Source organism: Tursiops truncatus, chromosome 18, assembly GCF_011762595.2.
Source record: "Tursiops truncatus isolate mTurTru1 chromosome 18, mTurTru1.mat.Y, whole genome shotgun sequence".
Lineage (NCBI taxonomy): Eukaryota > Metazoa > Chordata > Mammalia > Artiodactyla > Delphinidae > Tursiops > Tursiops truncatus.
The window spans coordinates 65,398,836-65,426,175 of NC_047051.1; the positions used below are offsets into that span (position 1 = coordinate 65,398,836).

A 27,340-nucleotide genomic window follows, 5' to 3' on the forward strand; every position below is an offset into this window, starting at 1 on the left:
ACTTTTTCAATTAGGAGCATACTAGGAAAAGACTCTAAATATTCCTGGTTTTAAAATAAGCAATTGGAAAACCTCATTTTCCAATTACGCTTTTCCTTTCTCACACCAACCTGATTCTGAAATTTTTTCTTAGCCAAAGCTGCATTTATTTTCTCCCACGTCATGCAATGTAATGACCACGTAATTCCGATAGCTACGATCTGTTGTTCTGACAAGTACATATTAGTTATTCAGCATCTTTCCTCATCCTGTTAAGAATCAACATGGGTATTCTGCATTAGAATCTTTCATGGTCGCTTATTTTAATAAACTTAATTCAGCTTGAAATTCTCACTTGCTTCTAACCATCCTCCCTAAACTAAATTTTCCTGGAGTAGAGATTATTTTGGGAAGCAGAATGAAGTGCACAAATCCTATGTAAACTACGTCAGAATTCTGTTATTGTTTTTAAATAAGCGGATTCCAAACAATGCGAACCATAACAACATTAGAGATACAAAATCTAATAATCAGGGTAAGATTTTATACGTAGCGTAAAACATAAATCTGATCTTGCGCTTCTCCTGCTTCAAAACTTTCAGTGGCAATGAAGTTCATAGCCCTTAACTTGACTCCCAAAGTTCTTTGTTATCTGGCTGTAGTCTACTTCTTCCCGTTTTATCTCTTATCATCCCCCCACTGCAACCCACACCCCCTTCTGTATTCCAGCCTTGAGAAACTTCAAGAAGGCCCCCAGATGGTACATTCTCCTAGCATGTCCTCTTCCTTTTGTCCTCATTTTGTATTCTCCCCCTCAACACACAAATACACACACACACACACACACACACACACACACACACACTTTAGCCCTCACTCACTCCCTTGCCAAGTTCCTTCTCATCCTTCAGGTCTCAGTTTAAATATGTCACTTCTTCAGAGCCCTCCTTTGCCACCAGTCTCAATTCTGACCCTCTCCCACCATTGTCTCTCAGCCTTCTCCTCCAGAACAGGGACCACAGTTTGTAATTATACATTTATCTGTGTCACTGTTTGGCTAATATCCGTCTTCACCACCTGATTGCAGGCTTCAGGCAGGGAGGCAGCAGATCTTGTGTTTACTCACCTTTAGTTAACTAGCACTTAGCACAAGACCTGGTACACAGCAAGGTCTCAATCAATATTTGTTGAATGAAGGAAGGAATGAGACCCTAGCCCGGAAATAGACCAAGAACAATGGTGAGTGTGATCCAGACCACCTGTCATTTCTAAACCTGCTGCATCCCACCCGGGGTGGGCGGAGCCCCTGAGGGCTGCAATCTCCACATTAGACCCTGGTGTGGGACCATCTGCCTAGACTCCTCCAGGGCTCCCATTTTCCAGTTCTAGAAGATTCTTCACAAAGACTCTGGAATGGTGCCCTCCCACTCCATCCCACAGAAGCTGTGCCAGCCCCCTTCTCCAGGGGCTGGACCCTCACCTCTCTTATCTCTCGGAAACAGTGTTTAACCAAGGGAGGAAGAGTTAAAATAAAACAAAAAAAAAACAATCCTAGCAGCCACAGGAAGACTTTCCCAAGACATTTTCGTCTTCATTTCTTGGACTAAAATTGGGAGACGCTATTTTTGACACTTCTGTTTTGTTTCACAATGATATACAAAGATGCTTTACATTTCTGCTCACTGCCCTCTCCCGTAGGGTTATGACAACTTGCTTTGATAATCAACCGTTTTTGTGCGATGATGTGTATCCTGACAGATCTTACGCCTTAACAAAAACTTCCTTACCAATTGTTTACTGTGTCAAATAGTTATATTTTGACAGTAAGTTTTCCTTTAGGATTTTAGAGTCCTATAGTATCCCTTACTAAGATTCTGCTGCCTGGAGTTTCCCAGGCTTTGAATTGTATGCCTCATACATCTGTGCTGCAACACCCTTCAAAATATTGATGCTAGACTGAACTATGTTCCAGGGCTCTCTCCTCAAATATGGATACTTGCAGAAATATCCTGAAGACTTGAAAATAATTTTAAACATAAGATATTTGAATAAGTATAATTAAGTACTGATTGTTTTCATCATGTTTTGAAATGAAAAGCTCCTCTAGAGAAGAAACAAAAAGCCAATCAAAACATAACTAAATCTGTAATCCTGCATTTACTGTAAAGAAAATGACATACAAATATCTTTTCTTTCTTTGGTAATGCTGACAACGCTTCCCCAGTGCTTACTACGTGCCAGGCATTCTCTACACCTTGTGCCCGTATTAGCTCATCTAATCCTACAACAGCCTTTAGAGGAAAACACAATAATTATTTTCATTGTATAGATGAAAACACCAATATACAAGAAATTCAAGTAATCTGCTCGAAGTTACAAAGGTAGGAAAAAGCAGAGCCAACTTATGTGCCCAGGCATCTGCCTCCAGAGCCTGTAAGCCTAACCACTCCTCTGACCCCCTTCCGACAGACAGACCCAGGCAAATGATCTTTCTCCACTCCCAAATCCTCATATATATTCTATTATATATATATATATTTTTTTTTTTTTGCGGTACACGGGCCTCTCACCGCTGTGGCCTCTCCCGTTCCGGAGCACAGGCTCCAGACGCGCAGGCTCAGTGGCCATGGCTCACGGGCCCAGCCGCTCCGCGGCATGTGGGATCCTCCCGGACCGGGGCACGAACCCGCGTCCCCTGCATTGGCAGACGGACTCTCAACCACTGCGCCACCAGGGAAGCCCTCTATTATATTTTAAATTGTGTTAAGTAGCCTATTATTCTATGACGGAGAATGCTAGATTTTTATCCTCCCTGGATTTTTAACTGTTGCTAATAAATAGGTTAGTACAGTGAGGTAATTGAGTCAGATAAACCTAGATTTAAAATCCAGCCCTACCACTTACCAATTATATAACCTTTGGAAAGTTTCTTGATCTTTCTGGGTACATTTGCTGTTTTGTAAAATAGGGATCATTACAGCTGTTATAAGGAGAAAATGAGATAACCATGTATAAATTGTCTGGCACATGGGTAATCAGTAATATACCTCACTCCAAGTGTGTAAGTAAGAACAGTAGGAAATTGTATTAATTCTCATGGAAAAGAAGGTTCCATCAATAAATTACTAATTCGATGTTGTAAATCATGTTCCATTGGCTGAAAATAGTTTATGTAGTTCCTTAAGAGTCCCAGTTGTATCAAGAGATGACAGCATTCACAAAAAAACCATATTTTTCTAGCCTCATCGAAATTTTTACCTGAAGCATTACATTAGAAGACTAATGATCAAATTGACAATTATATGAACGAGCAAAATAGAATAGCCAAACTGGTAGAAGTGTGGATGTTTCACAAATTCCAACTCCATTCTCTGGAACTTTGTTTTCCCAAACCCCCACATGAGGCCATTTGTACATTTGTACACAGAGGCCCATATGTGTACCCTGTATACATGAGCCTCTCTGGGTGTCATCTTCCAAGTGAACTGACTGTGTTTGAAGAGAGTTTGAATTGAGCTTGTCAGACAGAAGCCTGGGGAGACTTATCCTCTATACAAGAAATGTCACTCTGTTCAATTCTCCTCCACCCCTGATGATGGGCAGTAGCCACGTCCCGTGACCACCTCCCACAATAGATGATAAGAATGTATTTGGACACCTGACATAAGGCAGACAGTCCATAGGCTGGTCATACTCCTGTGCTCTAGGAGCTGGCCCAATCTGAATGCTTTCTTGGAGATTTTATTTTAGAAAATCCAGAGACTTGGGCAATTGTCAAGGGAGGACAGAAAGAGAAGTAAAATAAGACATGCCTGAAGCAGGTTGGTAGGGCTGGAGGGACCCTAGGACATCACAAAACAATGAGCAAAGTAAAGTTAGGATTAAAACTTTACCTTAAAAATCTGCAGACAGAAGCAGATGGAGAGAGAAAGAGATTTCTAGACTGCTTTGACTTGGATTATTTATTTTTAACTTTTTATTTCGTATTGGAGTACAGTTGATTAACAATGTTGTGTTAGTTTCAGGTGTACAACAAAGTGGATTATTTTAAATTGTGGGTCCAGTTTGCCAGTATTTTAACAGTGGACCTTCCAGTACTTGACCCAAGATGTCTGTTTTCTCCCTTAGGATGCTGAATGAAACATCGACAATATGAACTTGAGCCTAAGGAGACATGCTGCCCTTGCCCATTGTTACAGAATAACTTTAGCGGAAACGTGACCAATTCCTTCTGGGGTCCCCGGTGCCCGCCTCTGTGTCCTCCCTACAGAGGGCGGCACAGCCTCTCATGCTGCTAACACGGGTTGATGAGTGCAGAGCACCAGGCTGAGCCCAGGACTCCTGTCTGCCCTTCTCCGCGGCAGTGTAGGAGGCTGACATTTGGGAGGGAGCCTGCGCCACCACAAGTACAGCTGAAATGAGCAGGGGGCAGCGTGCGAACTCCAGATGTTTAGAATTAGGATGACTATAAACAAATTTGTTTGCCCAGATCCACCCAGCTTGCTTTTTAAAATTACTTTTATATTTGGTAAACAAACCCATATTCTCTTTTCTTGGTTGCAAATAAGACTAATTCTTTAGAGACTGACAGTCCCCATACTGGTTAACACAGTTCGTTATTCTTTCTCCAGAAATTGCATACTTCACATATCAACGTGATTCTCTCAATTGGTAGTTTTGAAAACTTGGGAATTCAGTATAAACACTACCATTTGTGATTACTCTTCAAGACTGGTTTTAGGCACACCTGTCACCTAATTAATTTTTTTTTTCACTTTGCCAACTTTAACATCCCGATGTTCCTTTAGCTGTAAACACTCTTCACTACCTCATATTGTGACATTTAATTTTATACAACTGTCACGGGACTGGGGCAGGGACATGGGCTGCAGCTTTCGTGTATTAGAGCAAACTGCTCTGTTGCAGGTGATTATCTGAGTTCATGCCTGGAAATTTCACCTGTGCATCAGTTACTCAGAAATGTCTGCCCTATTCTACCACCGCCTCTTCTTCAATCATTTGATTTAGGGCTGTCTTCAGCCACGCTGGAGCACACATTTCAAGACCTTCTGATTACTTTCCCTGCTGCACAAATGTGGCGCATAATTATTCGCATTTTGTTATCACTCCAGCACAAACCAACGTTTAGCAAGTTCAAAGCTTCCTTTTGATAAGTCACAATAAATATGCTCCTCTGATGGCCTCCCACACTGCCTAGAAGGGTCCGACTTTACTCTCAGCAGTCATGTTTCCTTAGGGTCTTTTGTCAGAGTTAGAATCCACTAAAAACAACAACATTTCAGGACGCTTCTCTGTTCAACAGGTCTGAGCAAGGCTGATAATCATCGAATGCCTGATTCACCCCTTGTATGTTCAAACATACGTGCACACGCATGTGCACACACACAGATACACACCTTCGTATATAAGGAATGATTGTGAAATGGTTGACCACAGAGTTGAAAGCTACTTATGACAGTCCTAAGACCAAAACTCTTTCTTCCAGGGCCGTTGTTCAAGAGAGAACTGCAAGTATCTTCACCCTCCGACACATTTAAAAACTCAACTCGAAATTAACGGGAGGAACAATTTGATCCAGCAAAAAACTGCAGCAGCAATGCTTGCCCAGCAGATGCAATTTATGTTTCCAGGAACCCCACTTCATCCAGTGGTGAGTACATTGCATCTCATGATGGGCTTGATGATTAAAGTGTTGGTACAGGCAAGGCCACGTTGACCTAAAATGGTGTCCCCCTACTTTGTCTCTTTGGCTACCATTAAAGCAAATAGCTTTGAAGCTAACTAGATGCTGAAAATAGGGTTTTTAAGATTATTTAAATGGAAAAACGCATGTAGAAACTGTAGGCAAAGACAATTTCTAATCAATATCTGGGAAATCTGTGTCACTCCAACTAGTGACAGTAACCTCCATATTTCTCACCAGTAACCTCCATATTTGAACCATCTTAGAAGGGCGATAGTTCTACGTTCTCATTTAGAGTATGAATTGATGATCTATGCAAAGAAGAGATTCTGATGCCTAAAACATTATTAGCAATGCAACAGATAGATTATTTAGTTCAATGGTATCATTTTAAGGAAGGGGAAAATGAAACCACAGAAGTTAGTGGATTTACCCAATGTCCTGCAGCTAATCAGTTGTGGAGCTGAGCCTGGACCTCAGACATCTTGACCAGGGCGCTTTCTGCAGTCTGCTCCTCCTGGAGCCTGGCAGAGGCATGAAGGAAGGCTGCCTGAGCCACCCACGCCTCCCATCTCAGAGGCCTGCAAAGGGTGCAGGAGCTGAGGCAAGGCCCACAGGATTAAACGCCCAGGGAGTTCAGTACTCTGTCATATTTTCTCCCTGATTTCACAGTGTTTGAAAGTACTTCCTTAAAGGTCTGGAAATTGCTCTAGGAATGAGGCCCTGAGAAAAAGGAGTGCATTTCTGGGCTTTAGTGAATTTCGTTTACACTTGTAAATTTTTTGTCAAAAACAAGCTAATTTTTTAAAAAACAAAGCCAGTGAAGTGAGTGAAATTTTTTTTTAAAAAAGGTACATAAACAAGAGATGATTGTTTAAAAATCAGTCTTTATTGTATGAAAACTCTATGTCATTGAAAGATGCTAAATGAAAAGGGATAGCTACCAGGGAGTTACATTTTCTTGTTGTGCGTCCATGAGATGAGATGGGGAAGGTGGGGTTTGGTCCAGGAAGAGGGGAGAGAATCTGGGCAGATTGTTGGCAATTCTGCTTGTCTCCGGGTTTCTGCCCAAGAATAGCAGCACAAAGTAGCCAGGAACCAACTCTGCCCAGAGTAAAAAAAAAAAAAAGTGCAGGTGCAGGGGACTCCAAGATAAATCAGCTACAGTCTTGTGGGTGTAGACAGACTCAAGGAAAAGACAACATAAGATTCAGGCCCAGAGCATTATGATTTTGGATGAGGCAGGAAAGGCTGCCTGAAGGAAGTCCCAAATAAGTACATCCTAAAGGATGAGTAGGAGCTATCCTAGATGTAAGGACAACACAGGTAGAGTTCTGAACACATTAACACCAAATACAGGTGTTTAAGTGGATCTACTTAAAACCATTCACATGTATAATTTATGGTTCTCTTTATTGATACACACGTATAAATTATTTTATTAAATTACCTAAATGCTAAAATAATTTAATTATACACATTAAATGACATCTATGGGAATAAACTTAGAACCACCTAGGTCAACATACCAACAGTGCATTATATCATTTTAATCATTCACTACTTATTTACTTAGAATTTGTAAGGATTGACCCTGGTACCCAATAATGGCAATGTTAATAAGAAAATTCCATTCCTGTTATAAACTATTAGTTGAATTTTCTTTGAAAGTTATGTTTATGTATTGTCTCATATATTAATTAGAAGACAATAATCACAATTACTCTATGAAGAAGGAATATTACACTTAAGTATTTTAATAGAGGTTTTTAAATTGCAAGAAAAATGAGAATGAAAAATGTAATAAACTTAAAAATCATTAACTCTACAAACAAATAACTTCAGAGTCTCAGGAATGAATTAGTGACCTAATACAAGGTAGTAGGCCAAATAATGGCCCTCAAGGTACCTGGAAATGTAAATGTCACCTTACAAGGAAATAGGGTCTTTGCAGATGTGATTAAGCTAGGCATCTTGAGATGGGGAAATTCTCCTGGATTAAATGCAATCACAAGCATTCTTATAAGAGAGGCAGAGGGAGAGTTGACACACATACGGAAGAGGAGAAAGGCAATGTGCCCGTACAGGCAGAGACTGGAGTGATGTGGCCACTAACCAAGGGATGCCAGCAGCCACCAGAAAATGGAAGAGACAAAGAATGGATTCATCCCTAGAGCTTCCAGAGGGAATATGATCTTGCCAAAGCCTTGACTTTGGCCCAGTGAAACTGATTTCAGACTTACAGCCTCCAGAACTATGAAAGAATAAATGCATGTTGTTTAAGCCACCAGGTTTGTGCGAATTTGTTAGACCAGACACGGGAAATTAATACATGCAGAAATTGCTTAAGACAAAGAAATTGATAAACATAAAGTAGCCAGTATCCCTCCATTTTTAGGTTTCCTTCTTAGGTAAACTTCTCTAAAGAGCTATGCATATTTTTTCCACTCCCTTTATCTCCCATCTCCCCTGAACCCATCCACTGAAATCTCTCACCAGTGACCTCCATGTTGCTAAACCAATGGGCACTTCTGCTTTTATTGTACTCTTTCCACCTCTTAGTAACATGCAATCAATCTCTCCTTCGAGGAGCACCCCTCGCTCTCTGATCGTTCCCTCCTCTTCTGACTCCATTGCCCATTCTTTTCCTCTGTTATATGTTGAGGCTGCTATACACTGATGTTCCCAGTGCTGGACCGCTCTCTCATTTACCCTCTCCTTCATGGTCTCATCCATTTCTGAGGCTCTGAATCATCTACAGGCTGAGAACTCCCAAATGCACGTTCCCAGTCCAAACCTCTCCTCTGAGTCCCAGGTTCAGGTATCCAGCTTCCTACTGGACTCACCTTCAAATTTCTCACAGGAACTTGACATGTTCAAGACCCATTTTTTTATTCTACTACACTTCCATCTCAGTATGTGCAACCAGCAGTTTCAAACCAAAACCAAGCAGATTCTCTCACATCCAGTTCATCAGCAAATCCTGTCATATGTGCCTTCAAGTCCATCTACTTCTTCTCCCAGCACCCTCGTCTGAGCCGCCAAGTATTTCAAAATACTTTATAAGCTGTTCCCTCCTAATCTCTCAAGTTCCACTCTTGCTTTCTTCCAATGTATCCTGCACACAGCAACCGGCATACAGTTGCCTTTAAACACATAAAGGCATCACATCACTCCCTTTCTTACAACCCTTCACCTTCCCATTTCACTGGAGACAAAGCCTAAACATGTAACCTTGACTTTATCTATAGTGTCATCTGTGATCATGTCCCTTCCCAGCTCACCAACTCATTCTGGGCCACTCTTCCTTTGTCCACTGAGACCAAACCAAACTTTCCGTTCTGTGAACACACAGAGCTCTTGTTTGCCTCCAGGCCTTTGCTTTTGCTGGAAGTTTCCTACTACTCTTCACGTTTTAACTTCATCTTATTCATAAGGACTCCAACTCTATCCCCTGCGACCCACCACCAATCTCTGTCATTACCAGTGAGGCCTTCTCATTTCTGCTTATCCATAAAAATGAATTGTCATTTTATTTCTTTGTCCTTCCCCATTAGGGTTTAAGTTCAATAAATGTAGACACAGTGTTCTGGCACCATGTCTGTACCACCAATGAATATTTACTGAATGAATGAAAATGCAAACTGTTCTTTCCTCTTCTGTCTCAAATTCATTACATTTCAAAAGTCTCATTCACCTTATTCCTCCTACCAGTTTTTCTTTCTCCAATTCCTAACAGAGTGTAACAGCAATTCTTCCTTCCCTTCCCTTCCCTTCCCAGCACACTGCCCCCAACCCCTCACCTCCCACACAACCTTCCCACGTACACTCAAGATAAAGCAGCAGGTGGGTAGCCTCTAGTAGGACAGGGATTCAAGAGCCTATGCAATCCGGTCCTTGGGGGCAAGGTCTAGTGTTGAGTATTCTGTGCTCCAGAGATGCTTCCGGGAGTAAAGGGAGAAGGCTTAAGAGATGTCATGTTTTAGGCCTTTCAGTTTGAGTGCCAAATACCTACCCTTTGAAGTCAGAGCTTTCTAAATGTATGAGCTCTCACGCTCTTGTTTTAAAAAGTCAATTGACTACATTTTAGAGCCATAAAATACCTCAGGCCACTTAGTCATTCCTCCCCAGCCCTGATCCTTCCTCGCCACTACAAAATATCAAAGAGCATGTGTGCACATGTGAGTGTGTGATCTCTGAACCCAGACCTACTGCTGTAAGGTACTGAGAAGGAAGAGTGGAGAGCGAGAAACACAGGCAGGTGGGGTGAAGTCCAGAGCGAAGACGCCAAGACCGGCATTTCGGACACGATTTTCTTCCAGAAGACTCTCTGCAGCTCTTGTCCTCTGGCCTCTCTCAGTGCAGTTAGTGCTGAGAGACGAGGAGGACCAAATGGATCTCGTCTCAGACCACCTGGCAACAGCCCTCCTGCGGGAACCGCAGGGCCGCTTCTCCCAAGCCCTAGCTCGTGGCCTTCCAGGAGCAGAGTCACCTGCCCTTCTCTTAGCTACCAACTCAGACTCAAGTTCAGACATCAGCCTCAACTCCACCTGGAGACTTTAATTTGAATGCAGGATCTGAGACCCACTTTTCCAGGCAGCTGTTCAGAGCAGCCCTAACCTCCTGCCTGAGGGAGGCCCTGGCTGACGGTGGGACACGGCTCCCCGCCGATGCTCACTCTGTACGCTTATGTCTGTAAGGGCAGCTCGTGTTTTTGTTCCCTCTTCTGTTTCAAGAAATTACCAACGAAATCTAATAAGTGCAGAGGAGTAAAAACAGCCCCAGACTGGGAGCCAGGGGTCCTGGGTAGTTTGCCTTGACTCTGCCTCGGCAGCGCTGACCTTGGGGAATCCACGTGGTCTCTACTCTAAATTGCTTTCACCTGAAGACTGTGCAGTTCTCGCTGCCACGCTTGCTTCTCGCGGGTATTGAGGAGATTAAAGAAGACACAGTGTGTGAGAATGCTTTGAAAATAGCCGAACCTTTCACAGATGTAAGGTATTACTGTCAATGATGATAATAATAATAATATAGTGCCCATCTCTGAAAATTACCATAACTGTATTTTTTTTACTATTCAACTTCAACAGAAAACACTCTAGACAAAAAAAGAGAAAATATCTAATTGAATCTATCTTCATAAAGCCTATGAACTTTTAACTTTCACATGAAAGAAAATACATACTTTCCCAACCTATATTTCAAAATAAAGAAGATATTTGCTGTCATTTAGTAAGATTTTATACCTCTATTATTATATTGCTATCCTGACTACATTCCTGTTATAGAACAATGGACAATTTGGGGGAAAAAACCTTTATTAATACTGATTTTTACACTACTAATGATAGCTGCTATTTCTTGCGTTCCAACCATGCGAAGTATTATAAGACAGAACTAACACCTTGCTCAGCCCAAGTCTTGAAGCTAAGTAGTTTTACTTCCCTTCTGCAGATGAGAAAACTAAAGTTCAGAGAGGTTGACCTCCTGCCCAGGGTAAAGATTAATAACTGGCCGAGCTCAGGATTTTGAATTCCTGTCTCCCTTTGTCTAGTAATTGTGTTTTTACTTTTAAATAATACTCTCTGTGACCTATATTACAGCTAACATCAATAAAACGAACTGCAACGTTCCTTTTCGACCATTAAATTAGATGAACAAGGAACAAAATTTGGCTAATGGCGAGAGATTTGTTGATATGCAAAAAGGTTTTGGGAAATGGGTTTTGAGGTTCTGACAGCCCACTGACAGTCAAGGTACAACCTGAATGTGTGTCCCTACACTGACCCAGGCTTCAAATTATCTAAAAGGGAGGGAGGTTGGGAATTTGCTCCAACAGAAAGTCAAAAATGGAGATGTGGGGAGGGCTCTAATTTCTAAATGTTTACTTCAATCATTAGCCTCTAGATTAAATTATACTACTAGTACTGGTTTTTCCTAATATTTATTTTCACTCCTCATCTATGACAGTTGTCCCCAAACTGGGGTGCACATCAGATCATGTAGTAAGTTTTTTTTAATGCAAATCTCAAGGACCCTGCCCAGACATATTGAGTCAGAATTTGTGATATCTCTATTTATGAAATTCCCCTCAGGCATTTCTGATATAGCTGGTTCTTTGAATCACTGATCTGTTGTGATTTATGACCTTTCAGAATCGATTTTCTTAAATCCTAACATTATAGAGCCCTTATACCATTTAAATCACTTGGCTTCTTTTCAACAGTACTAAATTATAAAAGCTACAGTTACTGAAAACCACAACGTTCTATAATTATGACTCAAATGGGTTGAAAATGGAAAACATTCATGTATAAAACTCTGTAGAAAGTCAAGGAAGAAAAAAACTCCTAACTGCCATCAATTTCCCATGTTAAGACCTCATGAAGCAACTTTCCCCCAAAGTGAATTTTATGTCGGAGCCATAAAGATCTAAGGGCCCCTCGTGAGAGTGCAGCAGCAGCCCTCTAAGACCATTAGAATCACCTCTTCCATCCCTCCCCCGACCAGCCACTTCAGTGAAGCCTTTCAGCCTCTCCAAGAACTCCCCGCACAAACTATCAATAATTCACTGCTTTCTAACATCATCGTTTGTAAAAGATATTTTTCCATTATTGCTGTCAACAAAAAACGTAATACACACAGATTATTATTTTTCCCATATGTTCAACAACTCAGAGCTATAAATAGACAACAAGAATGTTACCCACAATGTACAAATAGAGAAGTAGCATGACATGGCCAACCACATAGTTCAATATGAGAAAATTGCATTAACATGTGATTGCAAATACCTAAAATATCCTAAAAATAAATAGGGTAAAAGTCATCCAATAACTAAAAACAAACAAAAACTATTCAGATCCAATTCAGTGCAAAGTTTATTCTAAGAAAAATCTTTAGCATCTTAAATTTTTAACATCAGCTCTTTGAAAGTGAAGCAAAAGTTTGTTGTTCTCTTAAATGTACATTTTTAACATTGGCTCTTTAAAAGTGAAGCCAATTCCCTGGTGGCGCAGTGGTTGAGAGTCCGCCTGCCGATGCAGGGGACGCGGGTTCGTGCCCCGGTCCGGGAGGATCCCGCGTGCCTCGGAGCGGCTGGGCCCGTGAGCCATGGCCGCTGAGCCTGCGTGTCCGGAGCCTGTGCTCCGCAACGGGAGAGACCACAACAGTGAGAGGCCCGCGTACCGCAAAAAAAAAAAAAAAGTGAAGCCAAGTTTGTTGTTCCCTTAAATGTGCATTATTTCCTTTCTGAAAGGCATATTTTCAGGTGAAGCTTTTGAAAACAATCATCCCGTCAACCCTCTAATATACTTCTTTTGGACACAGAGTATAGTGATCGAGAAGTTTAGTGAGGAACTCTATACCTTCATCACTGCTGCGTTGATTTTGTGACCTAGGAAACCAAAGCAACTTTTAATGGCCAATGGAAAAGCTCAAGCCCTTCTGTCCAACCTTTCAGGAAAGGAAGATTGGATCTAGACATAGTTGAGCTAGAGCAAGAAATAGCAGGTCTAGATGTAAGCTGCCTAAGAATTTTGGGGTTATATATGCTAGTGATAGAATACGGAAACATACTGGTAAACCCGAGCAAAATAAAATACCAAATAATCCCCACTTTTTGAGAGTGTATAAACTTGGTCAGTCTGAAAATCAGTCTATAGTCAAGTGTTTTTCTTTCTTCCTCTCCCTTTGAGAGACACGTAGGAGAAATCAAAGATTATGAGTCAGCATTCCCTAAGTTTTACTGCCTTCTTGTTGTAACATTCAATAGTTTGGAATGATGAGCAATTAGGGTGAACTTATTCTTTTCTTGAGAACACTTTCATGGGAATAAAAGTTTCACCTGGTCCCTGTAGTTAGGTTTCTATGATGTTCTCCCATGTGTTTGTATGGTTTGGGGAAGAGAGGATCTGTATGGACTTCATTTTTATTAAGCAGAAAACAGAGAAGCTTAATGAATTTTCACAGTTCAGCATGGATCTATGCAATTAACATAAAGAGTCTTGTATGCAATGAATGAATTTTGCTCAAATGACACTTGCTGGTGATTTTTAAAAGTTTTATTCTAAAGGAATCTTTGTCTTGTGTTATCTTCCTTTAACAGCCCACTTTTCCTGTAGGTCCCGCAATAGGGACAAATACGGCGATTAGCTTTGCTCCTTACTTAGCACCGGTAACCCCTGGAGTTGGGTTAGTCCCAACGGAAATTCTACCCACCACACCTGTTATTGTTCCCGGAAGTCCACCTGTCACTGTTCCGGGCTCAACTGCAACTCAGAAACTTCTCAGGACTGACAAACTGGAGGTACTTCAATTATATTTGTGGTTTGAGATGCATTTGTGGTAGAACTATACCTCTGTGTAAGTGAATGCTTGTAAGATATTAATTCAGTCTTGCAAAACCACCATGTACACACATTCACCTAAAAGGCATGCATTCATACTTCTATTGTTTGAATTTAAGGTCAAGTATAAAGGAAATTAGTCTGTGGGAAAAGAATAAGTTTAATACAAACAAAAATCTGTTGTGTGGAATGTGTGTTCAGGGGCAAAATATGTAATGACCAGTGGAACATTGAATCAATCACTATGCAGGCCACGAAGATGGCTCCCAAGGGCTCCAGCTGTTCCAGGCGTGAACCTTTGCTGGATCCTGGAAAGGTCTGGTAACGGGCAGGTTAGGAGGCCAGCAGCCAGGACAAGGGGGACACTCAGGGACAGGGGTGGGAGGACGTAGGACTGTGACTACTGACCAAGTGGTATGATCATATTTCAGTATTTGAAGAACTAGTATGGCTGCTCTAGCATGTTCCAGGATATCAGCCCCAGTTATGTATAGGTAAACGGGGAACTGGAGCCTGGGAAAATCTAATTACTGATTTGGGATATTTTCTTTAACTTAAATTCAAGTGATCTACAAAAGTCAAGAAAACACAGACTTAGAGAACAAACTTATAGTTACCAGTGGGGGAAGGGTGGGGGGAAGGGATAGTTAGGGAGTTTGGGGTTGACATGTACGCACTGCTATATTTAAAATGGATAACCAACAAGGACCTACTGTATAGCACAGGGAACTCTGCTCAATATTATATAACAACCTAAATGGGGAAAGAATTTGAAAAAGAATAGATACATGTGTATGTATAACTGAATCACTTTGCCGTACACCTGAAACTATCACAACATTGTCAATCAACTATACTCCAATATAAAATAAAAAGTTTAAAAATTCATATATTTCTAAAACATAATTCTTAAGTCATGAGTCAAACCAGCTCACCTGTACTTTACTAGGTAAAATTTCTCTTTAATCAGTTAGGGCATTCATCCATTTATCTTAACTACTGTATCCTATGACATTTAATAGAGCATTTTATATGGGTGTGTAAAGAGTCTGACAGATTTTTCAAAGAGTTCCTTTAATCCAACCATCAGTTAGTTGTTAGGTGATATATATGTATGGTTAGGATGTACACTGTGCTTTATCTTGGATCATTTGAGAATGTTCTTTCAATGAGCATTTGTTTAAATATTTACCCAATAAATATTGAAAATGATAAAATGCTGCCTAATATCAGCTTCCATCTGGAGTACATAGATCCCCAAATGAAAAGACAATAAACTCCATCGCTACTGTTTTGATCAAGACTAACCCTGTGAATACTGAACAGACCTTTCATGGGACTGGAAAAGTGTTTGGGGCTCCACCTGGTGGACCCATGAAGGTTTCGTGTTCAGTACGTGACCGTGTGGTTTAGAAAACAAATTAAATCAGCTGAGTTGGGAACAAGTTGTCCTTCCCAACAGGATTGGTAGACAAAGACATATGTAAAACTGATTCACGAGGACTTTAGCAAAGCAGCTTGCAATTCATTTCAAACCAGGAATGAAGTCAGCTGCACACAGAGCCCCTTGGTAAATGCCTGATGGCTACTCTACACCCCAATGCAGTCTTAGCCTGGAGTCATTCCACTTACAGAGGGAGGCATACTCAGAATCTGTGGGAACAGTTTAGTAATTTTTATTTTGTACATTTTATGAGCTAAAGAAGGAATGTTGGATAATATCCAAAGTAGAATGAAACAATTAAAAATTTTGTGATTTATCTGTTTACCCTTTAAACTCGCTTGGTCACTGGTCAGTGAAACTGTATTTCCCAAGTACTTTTGACTCTCACAAGGCTCAAATGTCATGTCAGTGACCCTTCCTGTAATGTCACTAATGATAAAGATGTGAACCACCACTTGAGCACATCAACTTTGGATGTGGAGCCTGAGAAGAAAATAACTTACAATTTTACTAGTAATTCTTCCCTGATAATGATATTTATAAATATAAGTATTATGTATATATGTTATTTGTGTTACTTGACGTTATCGGTATTTAGGGCAAGGTTAAGAATACTCTTTAAATTCCAAAGAAAATTTTCTTTAAACAGTAAACTCCTGATCCACGAGAATTCTCAGAGGATGGAGCATTGCAGTTACTTGAGATTTCAGGATAATTAAGGATTAAGGAATAAAAAAAGAAACAATACATCAACACTTCAAACTCTATTCCACTTCCCTCCTTTTACTTCTTTCCCTTTATCTCTTCCCATATTTCTCTCCGTTTTATTTTGTATTTTTACCTTCTTTCTGTGCTGTCAGAAATAATAATATTGTGACTTAAATGAAAGTTTTGGTGTCTTAGATATCGTAGTTCTTCTAATTTATGAGTATAAGCATACATCAGCTTTATGGAGCAGGACAGACCTATGGGAAAACGGGAGTATTCACGTTCACTCCAGCCCCACTCCCCATCCTCAGAGAGGAGAAACAAGTTCCTCACGTCGCCTTGTGCTTTTAGCAGTTGTGCAGCAATGACCTTGTGGCTTGATCTTTGGTGAAATAATCCCTCCATGTAAAAACCCTGTAAAATCCCAGAGTTGTCATAGTAGATGTGGCTATATATAGACGTCCAAATTTTATATACATGTGTGTGTATATATATATATATACACACACGTATATAAAATCTCCAAATTACTATATATATATATAAAATATTCTTTCTTTCCTTCCTTCCTTCCCTCCCTCCCTCCCTCCTTTCCTTCTCTAAATAAATAAATAAATCCCAAGAACAATGGGGGCCTTGTTGATTTAACTGCAGATTTTGACTTTCTTAATATAGATTCTCACCCCAGAAAAGAGGGGGAAGTAAAACTCAAATTATTTTGCCCGGGATTCCAGTTACTTGAGTCCTGGATAATCGAATGTTTATGTTGTAAATGGCACAAAAGCCACCATTAAAAGAAAGGAAGGGCATTTATTCCTTTTCTTTTTTTTTTTTTTACATCGTGCCTGCGCTCGCAGAGGTAGTTCCCGGCGGCCCTGGGGCCTCCTTCTGCATCGTGTGCTCTTCTCCCCATGTCCTAGGTCTGCAGGGAGTTCCAGCGAGGAAACTGTGCCCGGGGAGAGACTGACTGCCGCTTTGCACACCCCGCTGACAGCACCATGATCGACACAAACGACAACACCGTAACCGTTTGTATGGATTACATAAAGGGGCGTTGCATGAGGGAGAAATGCAAATATTTTCACCCTCCTGCACACTTGCAGGCCAAAATCAAAGCTGCGCAGCACCAAGCCAACCAGGCCGCGGTGGCCGCCCAGGCAGCCGCGGCCGCGGCCACAGTCATGGTAAGTGGGGCGCGCGCGCCGCGCACCTTCCCCGGCCCGCGAGCCCGGAGCCGCGCCTTCCGCGCGGGGACGCGCACGCTCCCCAGACCGCTGGGAGCGGGGGACGGCTGCTGTTCCCGCTGCTCCGCTGCCTACGTCCTGTCTCGGTTGCCCCCGTTTTGTTTTGTTTTGTTCTGTTCTGTCCCTCCCTCCTTCCCTTCTGCAGCACAATAAGTAAATCTCTCAGGCGGGCGCAGGGAACGCGGGGCGGGTGCGAGCGCCCTTCCCCACGCCCAGTTCTGCTCGGAGACCTGACACGGGCGGGACCGGCCCGGGCTCCTCGCAGAGCGGGAAGGACCAGGGAGGCGGCCCAGAAACAGAGAGAGACAGACAGACAGACAGAGACAGAGAGAGAGGGAAACAGGGCGGGAGGCCTGCGGCGGCTGCTGCGCATCAGCCGCAGCGCTCCCGAGACGGCAGTCCGGAGCCAGGAGCCCTCGGCCGGCGGCCCCCGCTGCCCGGCTTTTCCCTACCCCCATCTTTTGTCCCTCTTCTGTCACTTATCACAAAGGCTACGCTGCGAACTCTCTCTCCCTAAACGAAATTTTATGCAGAACATCAAGTCATGAAACAGCTGAAGATGGAGCTGTAGGGCTGGTGCTTGGAAAAAAAAAAAGAAGTCCTGGAACCCAGCCTCAGGTCCCTGAGTCACTGTCCTGTCTCAGGCCCCACCCCAGACCTTTGGGCTCTGAATACAAATTTTAAAATATCCCCAGGTGTTTTGTATACACAGTAACATTTGAGAAGCCCCTACCTAGAACACTTAAATTTAGCTGTATTCTGGGATTACCTGAGGGATCTTGAAAGGTTCTAACATCAGTCCCTTCCCCCAAGTTTCTTATTTAATTAGTTTGGATGTGGCCTGGGCAGGGGCTTGCTTTCTTTATTCTTTCTTTCTTTCTTTCTTTAGAAGCTCCCAGTTGATCCCAGTGTGCAGCAAAGTTTGAGAACCACTGCACTGGCCTGTAGAATTAATTTGTTTTCATGTGAGATCTCTGGCTTGACAGAAGTCTGTTTTAATATATGATAGGCACTGGGCATCCATTCATTCAAAACATATGAGACCTGCCGTGCATCAGGCACTTGCCGGCTGGAAAAAATAAATTAGGCAGCTTTCCTTGCCCTCGGGGAGCTTGGAGTTTAGCGACAGTGATACTGCTCCTCCATGACACAATGGAAATGCATAATGGGGTCCAGGGTGGAGGGGGGCAGGACAGACTCAGTGGCCAGTCATCCCTCGAGAAAGATAGATATGGCTTCAGATACGAAAGGTATAGTTTAAAACACATTGTTCTAACTAGCGACCACCACTTCATACACTAATGCCTGATCAGAATGCAAGGGTAGCTGTTATACACCAAGTTCATATTACTCAACATTCTTTCCACAAATTTTTTTGTTTAGAGAACGATTCATTTTATTTTATTTTATATTTTTAGAGAATGATTCGTTTTATTTTTTATTATTTTTGGCCACACCACGCAGCTTTCAGGACCTTAGTTCCCTGACCAGGGATTGAACCTGGGCCCTCGGCATGAAAGCACAGAGTCCCAAACACCAGACCGCCAGGGAATTCCCTCCACAAACGTTTATAAGGCCTGGCCCAGTGACAAGCAACAGGGATGCAGAGAGGAAGGCACAGAGCCTGCCCTTAAGGTCATCACCGCTTAGTGTGGCCTGTGTGCTTATTCACACCTTTCCAATCTCAGCTTATTCTCAAGTATCTTGAGCACTGAGTCCTTCATCTCTCTCACTGTTTCTTCTCAGAGTCCTCGTCCCTTTAGTGTTTTTTCATCACTGGACATAACAGTGATTTTTCTGTGAGTTTCTATATATGTGGGAATGTATGCATCCACATGAGAGAGTCAGGACAATATAGATAAATTCTCCCCTTTTTGTTCTCATAAAAGAGTGGTTTTCAAAACTGATTATAATTAGGTGCAGGGGGTGAGGGACCTGTAGGGGAGATGAGAATAAATTGGTCACTTAATGCTGATGAAAAAGGAATTCTTTTAGAGAGCAAATGAGGTCTTCTATACACTTCTGCAGTGTGGAATCCATCTTCATCCACTTAGTGAAGATCTCATCCTACCGAGAAGTAAAATGTTTTTCATTGTAATCACTCTTTCAGGCCAGCCCAAATTTATTCTAACTGGTGTGTTGATCGTTGGGCACAAAGAACACGTTTTTACCTTAAGCGAATGTTATAAATCATAACTAGGTATCAAGGATACCCCCAAGGCTAGTTAGAACTCTGGCTGCAAGAGACAAAAACTTCACTAGATCATTTAGTGCCCTCCAAGGGAGGAGCGGTAAAATAGGGCTCAGGGGTAGATGGATCCGGAAACTTGAAAACCAGTAGGTCTCTCTCTTTTCTTTTTTTCTGCTCCTCTTGGTATATCAGCTCCATTCTCTAAGATCAGCTTCTCCAAACAACACTGGCCATGGCTTTGGACACCTGTAGGGACACATTCTTACATTTCCTGACAAGAGACAAAAATAGTATCTATACCATCTCCAATTAGGAACAAAAAAATGAGCCACCAGGGTCATTTTGGTGGTTGTCCTGTGGTGAGAGTAATAGCATGCCATGATTGGCTCAGCCCGGATCACGATGGCCATCTCTGGCCACTGGGATATGAGATGAGGTTCTGGGACTATGAAAAACTTAGTCCCTATACCTCAAATACCTGTTAAATACAAGAAAACACTGGTACTAATAGTGACCTTTACAGCTGAGCCCTGAATTTATCTGAGCCTTGATTTATTCGGCTGTTACCTAGAAGTACCAGTTCTAACATCTGCAGTCAGTATGTTCTTCAATCACTGAAGGAACAGTGCACCTAGAATATGTCAATGGTAGATGACCTGGGTTGATGGAGATAAGAGAAGAAATGGCCATTTACACAAACAGCCCGGTATCTTTAAAGCAAGATTCGACTCCTCTATGTGCCTTTCTGTGCATTTTCACATCATTTTCATCAAGATGCACAGACCTTGTTGCAGTGGATGTCAGTATATTTAGTTACCATAGTTTCCTAGATTGTTACCCTGTGCCCAGATTTGGAGTTCTGATACTTCAGGTGATCTTGCAACACCGTCAAAGACAACCCAAAGGAATGTAGTTTCAGAACAAAAGCGTCAGCTTCTTTCTGACAATGACATGAAAATTACTGAATCTGTCATGTCTTTTTAGTTGAAGTGAGAGGCTCATTTGAAACCAGTCTAGTTGCAGTTGGATGAAGTCAAAGTATTCTTATTCTCATAGCAAGATTACTCGGTACACTGAAGAAAAACTATTATTTCCTTATTTAAAAGAACAAATGGGAGTGATGATTGCAGTCAGAAGATATTAGTATTCCATTCACCTGGGTTCCATATCTGAACACCAAGAATTTCTGTAGTGCAATTTTTATTATTGTCCGGGATTTCCCCTTCTCTGGATTAACTGGACCTGAAAAGGAATCTAAAGCTTTGATTCCAGAAAAAGAGACATCTCTTTCCTTTAGGGCCTTATTCTTTTGCACTGCCTCTTAAAACATGAGCATCATCCTCATCAGAATTTTTCAAATGTAAAAATAAGCCAGACAGAGCTTCTCTTTGGTAATTTTAACACAAAGGTATCTGATCTTCAAGTCAGCAGTCCTTCTTCACACACACACCAAAATGGGGCTACACCAGGAGATACTTATTTTGTAAAAGGAAACAGGACCAGCTGCCATCAGCTAGATAAGTTTCAGTTGTTCAAGAAAACATGTACGGGAACTTTGAATCCCATCCTACTTGTCCACATCCTTTTCTTCCACGTTCGAGTGGCAGCTCTGATTACTGTCGTCAGCATTTCCTGACTCCTCAGGTTTGGTCTTTGCCTCTAATGCCGGGCCCTTGGTTGGCTTGCCTTGGCTTGAAGTTGGCTTGCTCCTTGATCCAGAAAATGAAAAGCCTGGCTGTATGTATATTAGGCTGGAGAAAGCCCAGAGGGGGCAAAGGATCAGAAATGTTGGTGAAGCCAGCAAGAATGGGTGCCCAGTGCCTGGCACACAGTAGGGGCTCAATTAAAGAGAACCTCGTTCTCTGCATAGGTGCCTAAGGAAGCTCCCAAGATGCACCGGGCTTGGGGATCGCTCAGGTCTATTTTAAGCCTGAAGATCTTTCAATATAGGTAAACATATGCCTGCAGCCACATAATACCCTCTAAAACGGAACATCTGTGTACTACAAAGCCACATTAGAACATGATTATTCATCCATACAGTTTTTTAAAAACATTCTACCCATGTGCTTCAAAGTGTGAGGTGGGCAAGATATTAATATGTACACTCGACCCTCCAAGACCTTAGTGTTTCCTTGAAGAGACAAGATATTTGCATTTAGTAAAGAAAACCCCAAATAAGGAGTGGTAGAAAGGGAAATGCAGTCACTGTCCAGCTCAGTTTAGGGCTCTCAGCTTCTTTAAATTCCTAGTTTATTATAATTTCTGTCAAAATTGCATTTCATCAAACTAAGATTGGAAAAAAAGAGAACATTAACCTTTCAGGTGTCGATCCTAAGGAGAACTATTTAATATTTCTTTTTTCTACTTGGAGACTTCATTAAATGATGCTCTGTTAAATCAAAATTTTGCTCATAAATACCAGCCTGTGGAGACATAATCACTCTTCTAGTTAGCATATCAGAAAAGATCAACCCAATAGCAGATTTGTTCTATAACTCTCACAGACTGGAAAAGTGAAGGAAAGAATTGAAACCAGAAAGTTGAGGCCAAAATGATTTTGGGTTTAACCATCCAGTTAATGTTGTTAGTGTACTCTATGAGAACAGGCTATGCAGCTTTATGTAGTTAGTACAGACTAATACAAGCAAAAAATTTTTTTAATTTTTAAAAATTGCATTATCTAGCAGTGTAAAACTATACAGGAATGAAAGACTTTAAACAAAAATGGTGTCATGAAAGTTACATCATGGCAAACTGACATTTGAGGAAAGAATATTCAAAGAAGCTTTCTCATTGTGAAGCTTGTTGGGTTTTGAAAATGTTCACAATTCTGCCTGAAGAACGATGATTTCATATTATGTGATGGCCTCTATCCAGACTGCCTTCCAAAGCAGCTTCTCCACTGGCCATTCTAAGCCTCTCCTCTATCTATAGTCCTTTCCGCTTTACTGCTAGTCTCCACCCCGCTCCACCCTTAGCTCTTTCCTTTACCTCCTATCACCTCCATACTTTTAATCCTGAGTCTTCAAATGATGATGAACCGCTCTTTATTGGCCAAGGAAGATACCATTCATTGTTTCCCATTTTGAGGGTTAAATACTATCCCATTTTCTTTCAAATGCCATAGCTGTAACTCGGAACTTTAGAATAAAACATTTTGTATTTATTGTGCAAACCTTAGGGATTTACCTATTGTGCTAAACATAGAAAATGGGTATTTCATTTCTTTTGTTTGCATTGGAGCTATTCCTTTGAATTTCTTTATTTTCATAGAATTCCATCATAAAATTTTTAGATTTTTTTTTACAACAGTTATCAAGGAACAGGAAAATTTTTTCATCATGGTCTAAATCAATATTTATTATTATTTCAGCTGTTTAAATGAAACTATCTGCCCACAAGTATGGTTATAAGTTAAGGATATTATTTGACTTCTAATAGTCCAAGCAGTTCTTTGCTCTTTTAGCTGTTTGCTATTTTTAGCTATTGTACTTGTTCTAGCCAAGAGTTTCCCACATCTCATTAACTGGGTTGGTCACTGATTATACTTAAAAGTACGACTAGAATTATTAAGTATAAATTATTTTGATACCTGAGGACACTAAATACCCGTTAAAGGGTATTTTCTTAGTGTAATCTGGTAAGTTGTTCGCGATAAATTGAATTAAAATTTCAAATGTGGTGGAAAACAGAATGGATGATAAGTTAGTCATTAGAAACCATATGATGGAATAAAAGCAGGACATTTGAGAAACCTACCATGCAAATTCAAAACCTGTTAAGCTTGGAACCTTATTCCACGTTACCAGATCCACACTAGCAAAGTGAAGAGAAAAACTGAGACAATTATCCACATAATTCAGACAAAAAAATTAAGATCCAAACCCAAACAGTTTTGCCTAAATAATCTTGTGTTTGAATATTTTTTTGCCTGAATTGTTTGTCTCAGTTTGCCGCTTCATTTTGTTAGGCTAGATCTTCATTAAAAATTATTTTTATAAAAGTTAAAGATATTATCTTTTTTTTCAACTTGGATCTTATAACTTGGATGTTATACGTAGTGCATTCATTGTTTTATATTTGAAAACTAACTTATCAGAAGTTCTTCAATCCTGTGGCCCTTAAAAGTTTTGCATTTTTTTCTGAAGCAATGTAAAAAATGCTTATGGTGTGTATGCAAGCTGCTGTTTTAATTAACTTTCCTGAATTTCAAACATCTATATTTTACTCTCTTATATGCTTTTAACTAAGGTATAGTAGATGCATTTTTGCTTCAATACTAATTTAAGGTGTAATATTCATTTCTTTAGAGAACATTTTTGTTGTTGTGCATGCCTAGTGTTTTGTACGTTGTATATTGCATTCAGAATATTTTTTTCCTTCTCACCTATCCACAATGCAATGCCGTTCCCATGATGCACCTCTGCTTGCTGTTTACCTGTATGTTAATTCGCTTGAATCCCATTGGCCCACTGCCATCATGTGCTCGCTGCCTGTTATTAAAAGACTCAGTCGACTGCCAAAGCAATGAAGCGACCTCTCGAAGCATCTGTAGACCTGGTACTTTGACCTTTCACCTTTCGCTTTGCATGTAGCTTTTCAGAGAACCATCTGAGATTTGTATTACTTGTAAAATATTGGTTGCAAACAATCATTATTATTAATTAATGAAAAAAATTCAATAAGGTGTTTAGCCATCTCATTTTCATATGTAATATGTGGAATAAATTAATCCTAACAAATTTTAATACCTTTTCCAAAAGAGTGAAGCAAATTTAAATTACTTGGCTTGGAAAAATGCTCATTATAATTCTAATTAACCTTTAAATTCAAGAAATTGCCACTTTGTTAAGGAAAAGAATAGGTATTAATAATAACACAAATGCTTCCTTCCCCCCTTAGACTAGTTTAACTCATTTTAAAAGCTGAAGTCATTTTTCGTTGTTGTTGCTTGATAGCTTTTCTTTTCCTTAGTTAAGATGCTACCGTTTTGGATTACAGAAATCATGCTTTGCTCTCGGTAACAAACTCTCACTCATTCGACTTTGCCGCTGTTTAAATTAAGGTGCATGGCAGACGCATCTCCTTAGCTGTCATTTTTTAAAAGTATGCTGCAGTTGATGATCTCTGTGGACGCTGAAGGTGTGCTCACTTTGAGTTACACGTATCTTATCCACTTCCTCCCTTACAGGCCTTTCCTCCTGGTGCTCTTCATCCTTTACCAAAGAGACAAGCACTTGAAAAAAGCAACGGTGCCAGCACCGTCTTTAATCCCAGTGTCTTGCACTACCAGCAGGCTCTCACCAGTGCACAGCTGCAGCAACACACGGCATTCATTCCGACAGGTACGTGCCCTGACAGTTCCAAGTCCTGTGTCCGTGTGCCCTCCGGTCATGTGCTTTCTTCTCATTCCTTTAAGCTGTTTGGTGGCATCTAGTTTGCTTTTAAAGGTACGATAAATACAGCCTGAAACTCATCATTGTCCTAGCTATCTAGATAATTTACCTTGCTTGGGACAATAGCTAAAGACTGTTAGGATTCTAAAGCCAAATATTTTATAGAGTTAAGTGACAGTTTGAACCCGTGAGAAGCAAACAGCAGTTAGGGCTTTTGGTTTCTTGTGTTTACACAAGCTGTGTAAAAATTGTTTATGTAAGTAAGACCTCTTATGTGTGACAATTGAAATTTGTCATTAACCCTGAATGACCTAAAAATAGCAATTCCAGTAAATACTAACCTTTTTTTTTTCCTATTCCTATTCAGAGCACTAAACAAAACAAAACAAAACAAACAAACAAAAAGAGAGGCTATTCAAATTAAAGCAAACATCTACTCATATTTTTACATCCATTCTATCTCTTTTGCCATCCTTCTCAACTTCCACCAAGTTCACAAATATAGAGAACTCTTATCCTCAGTTTCTAAGCCAATGCCTGATAATATTAGGTGCTAAGGTGCTTTAACTCTGTCATCCTACTAAGAAATGAATTCTGTTAATCACAGAACCTTGAAGTTTAAAGGATTCTTAGTGATCTCCTCATCCAATTGATTGTTTTACAGATGAGAAAGCTGAGGCCCCCTAAATGTGCAGTGACTTCCCAAGGTGGCACTACTAAAGAGAAAAAGACCTAGAACCCAGTTTCCCTGTGACCAGCTCGATGTACATGACATGACACCAGCCAGCCTCCATAGGCAGAGGCCAGAGTCCTCCTTTAGAGCCTGGCATAAAACATCAGATAAAAGCGAAGGAACAAGAGTACAATGCACGCCAACCCTCCTCTGTTTTTTTACCCACAATGCATGCCAACCCTCTGTTTTTTTACCCACCTTCCTGACCACAGACCTACATACACCATACACAAACACAAAGAGTCACCATAAATGACTGGGGTTTTGACCTTTTAGTCTGAGCTAAAGGAAGGGATAACATTTGCAAAATAAAATTTGCTGGAATGTCAAAAATAAAAAAAGAACCACGGAGTGACTTAGGCTTTAGTGAGAAGGCTGTCCATTGAGTTCTTAGTTTGAAGTCAAAATTTTCAGCCTATGACAGTCACTTGAAGGTCAATATAGGTGCATAACAATTTTATCAAAAAAAAAAAAAGCATATTGATCCCAATCCACACGGGTGGACTTTTCACGTTTGTTATCTATTTTCTTAAATCCTGTAGCATATCAGGAATTAACATAGGAGGGAGCTGAATAAATATTTCTATCCTATTCTTTATATAAAATCTACACTTTGAAATGAATTATTAACCTAACAATATCTATATTGTAGTAAAAAATATAAATTACATTAGTAAAGTGGTTCTTAGTATATAGTTTTCTTATTTTAGTTCTGCTCTTCTCTTAAAATAAATAGACTCATAGACCTGTAGAATGTGTCTCCAAATCAGTAATTATTGGGGCTTCAATCTTGTCCTATTACAACCTTAATTAGTGACATTTCAGTACAGTTATAGCACAGCAGTGATTGTACTTGTAATCCACTTGATATAGCATGTTTATAAAATAATTACTAGAAGGTAAACTTATCTGAAGGCCCTGTGTGATTTCTACAAGTGTCATATTTGATAGACCTTGTCACTAGATATTTTAAGAGAAAAAAATTGTGGAAGAATATACTGAGTGGAAAAACAGAAAAGGACAAGTCTGTTTCTGAAGACTGGGTAGTAATGCCACTACCATTTCCTGGGAATGCCTCTGAAACCCTGGAGCTAAGCCATGCAAAAGGCTGAAGGCCTCTAACTCATATTAACACTTCAATTCAATAATGACTGACTTGTTAAATCACGGGAAGAATTCTCATTTAAAAATATTTCACCTGGAAACCATTTAAAGACTTCCAAAGCAAGAACGAATAACGTCCCATTTGCAATGGCCTGATTATAGTTGATGAAATGCTTGTATTGAGGACCCAAAGGCTGTTCTGGGTGCTGTGGTTGTGCACTTCCGCCCCCTGCTGGACTCTTTAAGAACTGTTCAAGTGTGTCCAGCAACTCTCCATAGAGTGGGCTTTGGGAGCAGAAAAGTGGGTCCTAGCCCGCTTAATTCTGTGCATTAGAAGTATTTCCATCTGTAACATGACATAAATATCATAATGAACAAACACGTGGATCTCATGCTCTGAAATGGTATTTCAACTTCTATGAAGTTTTCACGTTTCTCTTAAATGATGAAAGGATAATTTTATTAAAAGGAAATTAGCATAGTCCT

The 27,340-nt window shown here is 40.6% G+C and overlaps 1 protein-coding gene and 1 long non-coding RNA gene across 14 annotated transcripts in view; one reads left to right on the forward strand and one right to left on the reverse strand.

Annotated features, from left to right (window-relative positions):
* MBNL2 (muscleblind like splicing regulator 2) overlaps positions 1-27,340 on the forward strand; it is a 151,615-nt gene that overhangs the window by 92,075 nt on the left and 32,200 nt on the right. For 9 of the 13 annotated variants that reach the window (XR_002173416.3, XR_012327739.1, XR_012327740.1 and 6 more), the window contains exons 3-7: positions 5,486-5,650; positions 13,791-13,991; positions 17,104-17,367; positions 24,128-24,181; positions 24,813-24,966. Coding sequence is in view for 10 of the 13 variants with exons in the window: in XM_033843516.2 (XP_033699407.1) it covers positions 5,486-5,650; positions 13,791-13,991; positions 17,104-17,367; positions 24,128-24,181; positions 24,813-24,966 (838 nt within the window). In the remaining 3 variants the exon portion in view is untranslated. Of the gene's footprint in view, positions 1-5,485; positions 5,651-13,790; positions 13,992-17,103; positions 17,368-24,127; positions 24,182-24,812; positions 24,967-25,681; positions 26,432-27,340 lie in introns of those variants that run through there. The other 4 variants (XM_033843517.2, XM_033843518.2, XM_004316692.3 and 1 more) reach the window with 2 other exon arrangements.
* LOC109547599 (uncharacterized) overlaps positions 1-27,340 on the reverse strand; it is a 166,451-nt gene that overhangs the window by 60,281 nt on the left and 78,830 nt on the right. The gene's annotated exons all lie outside the window — the stretch shown is intronic.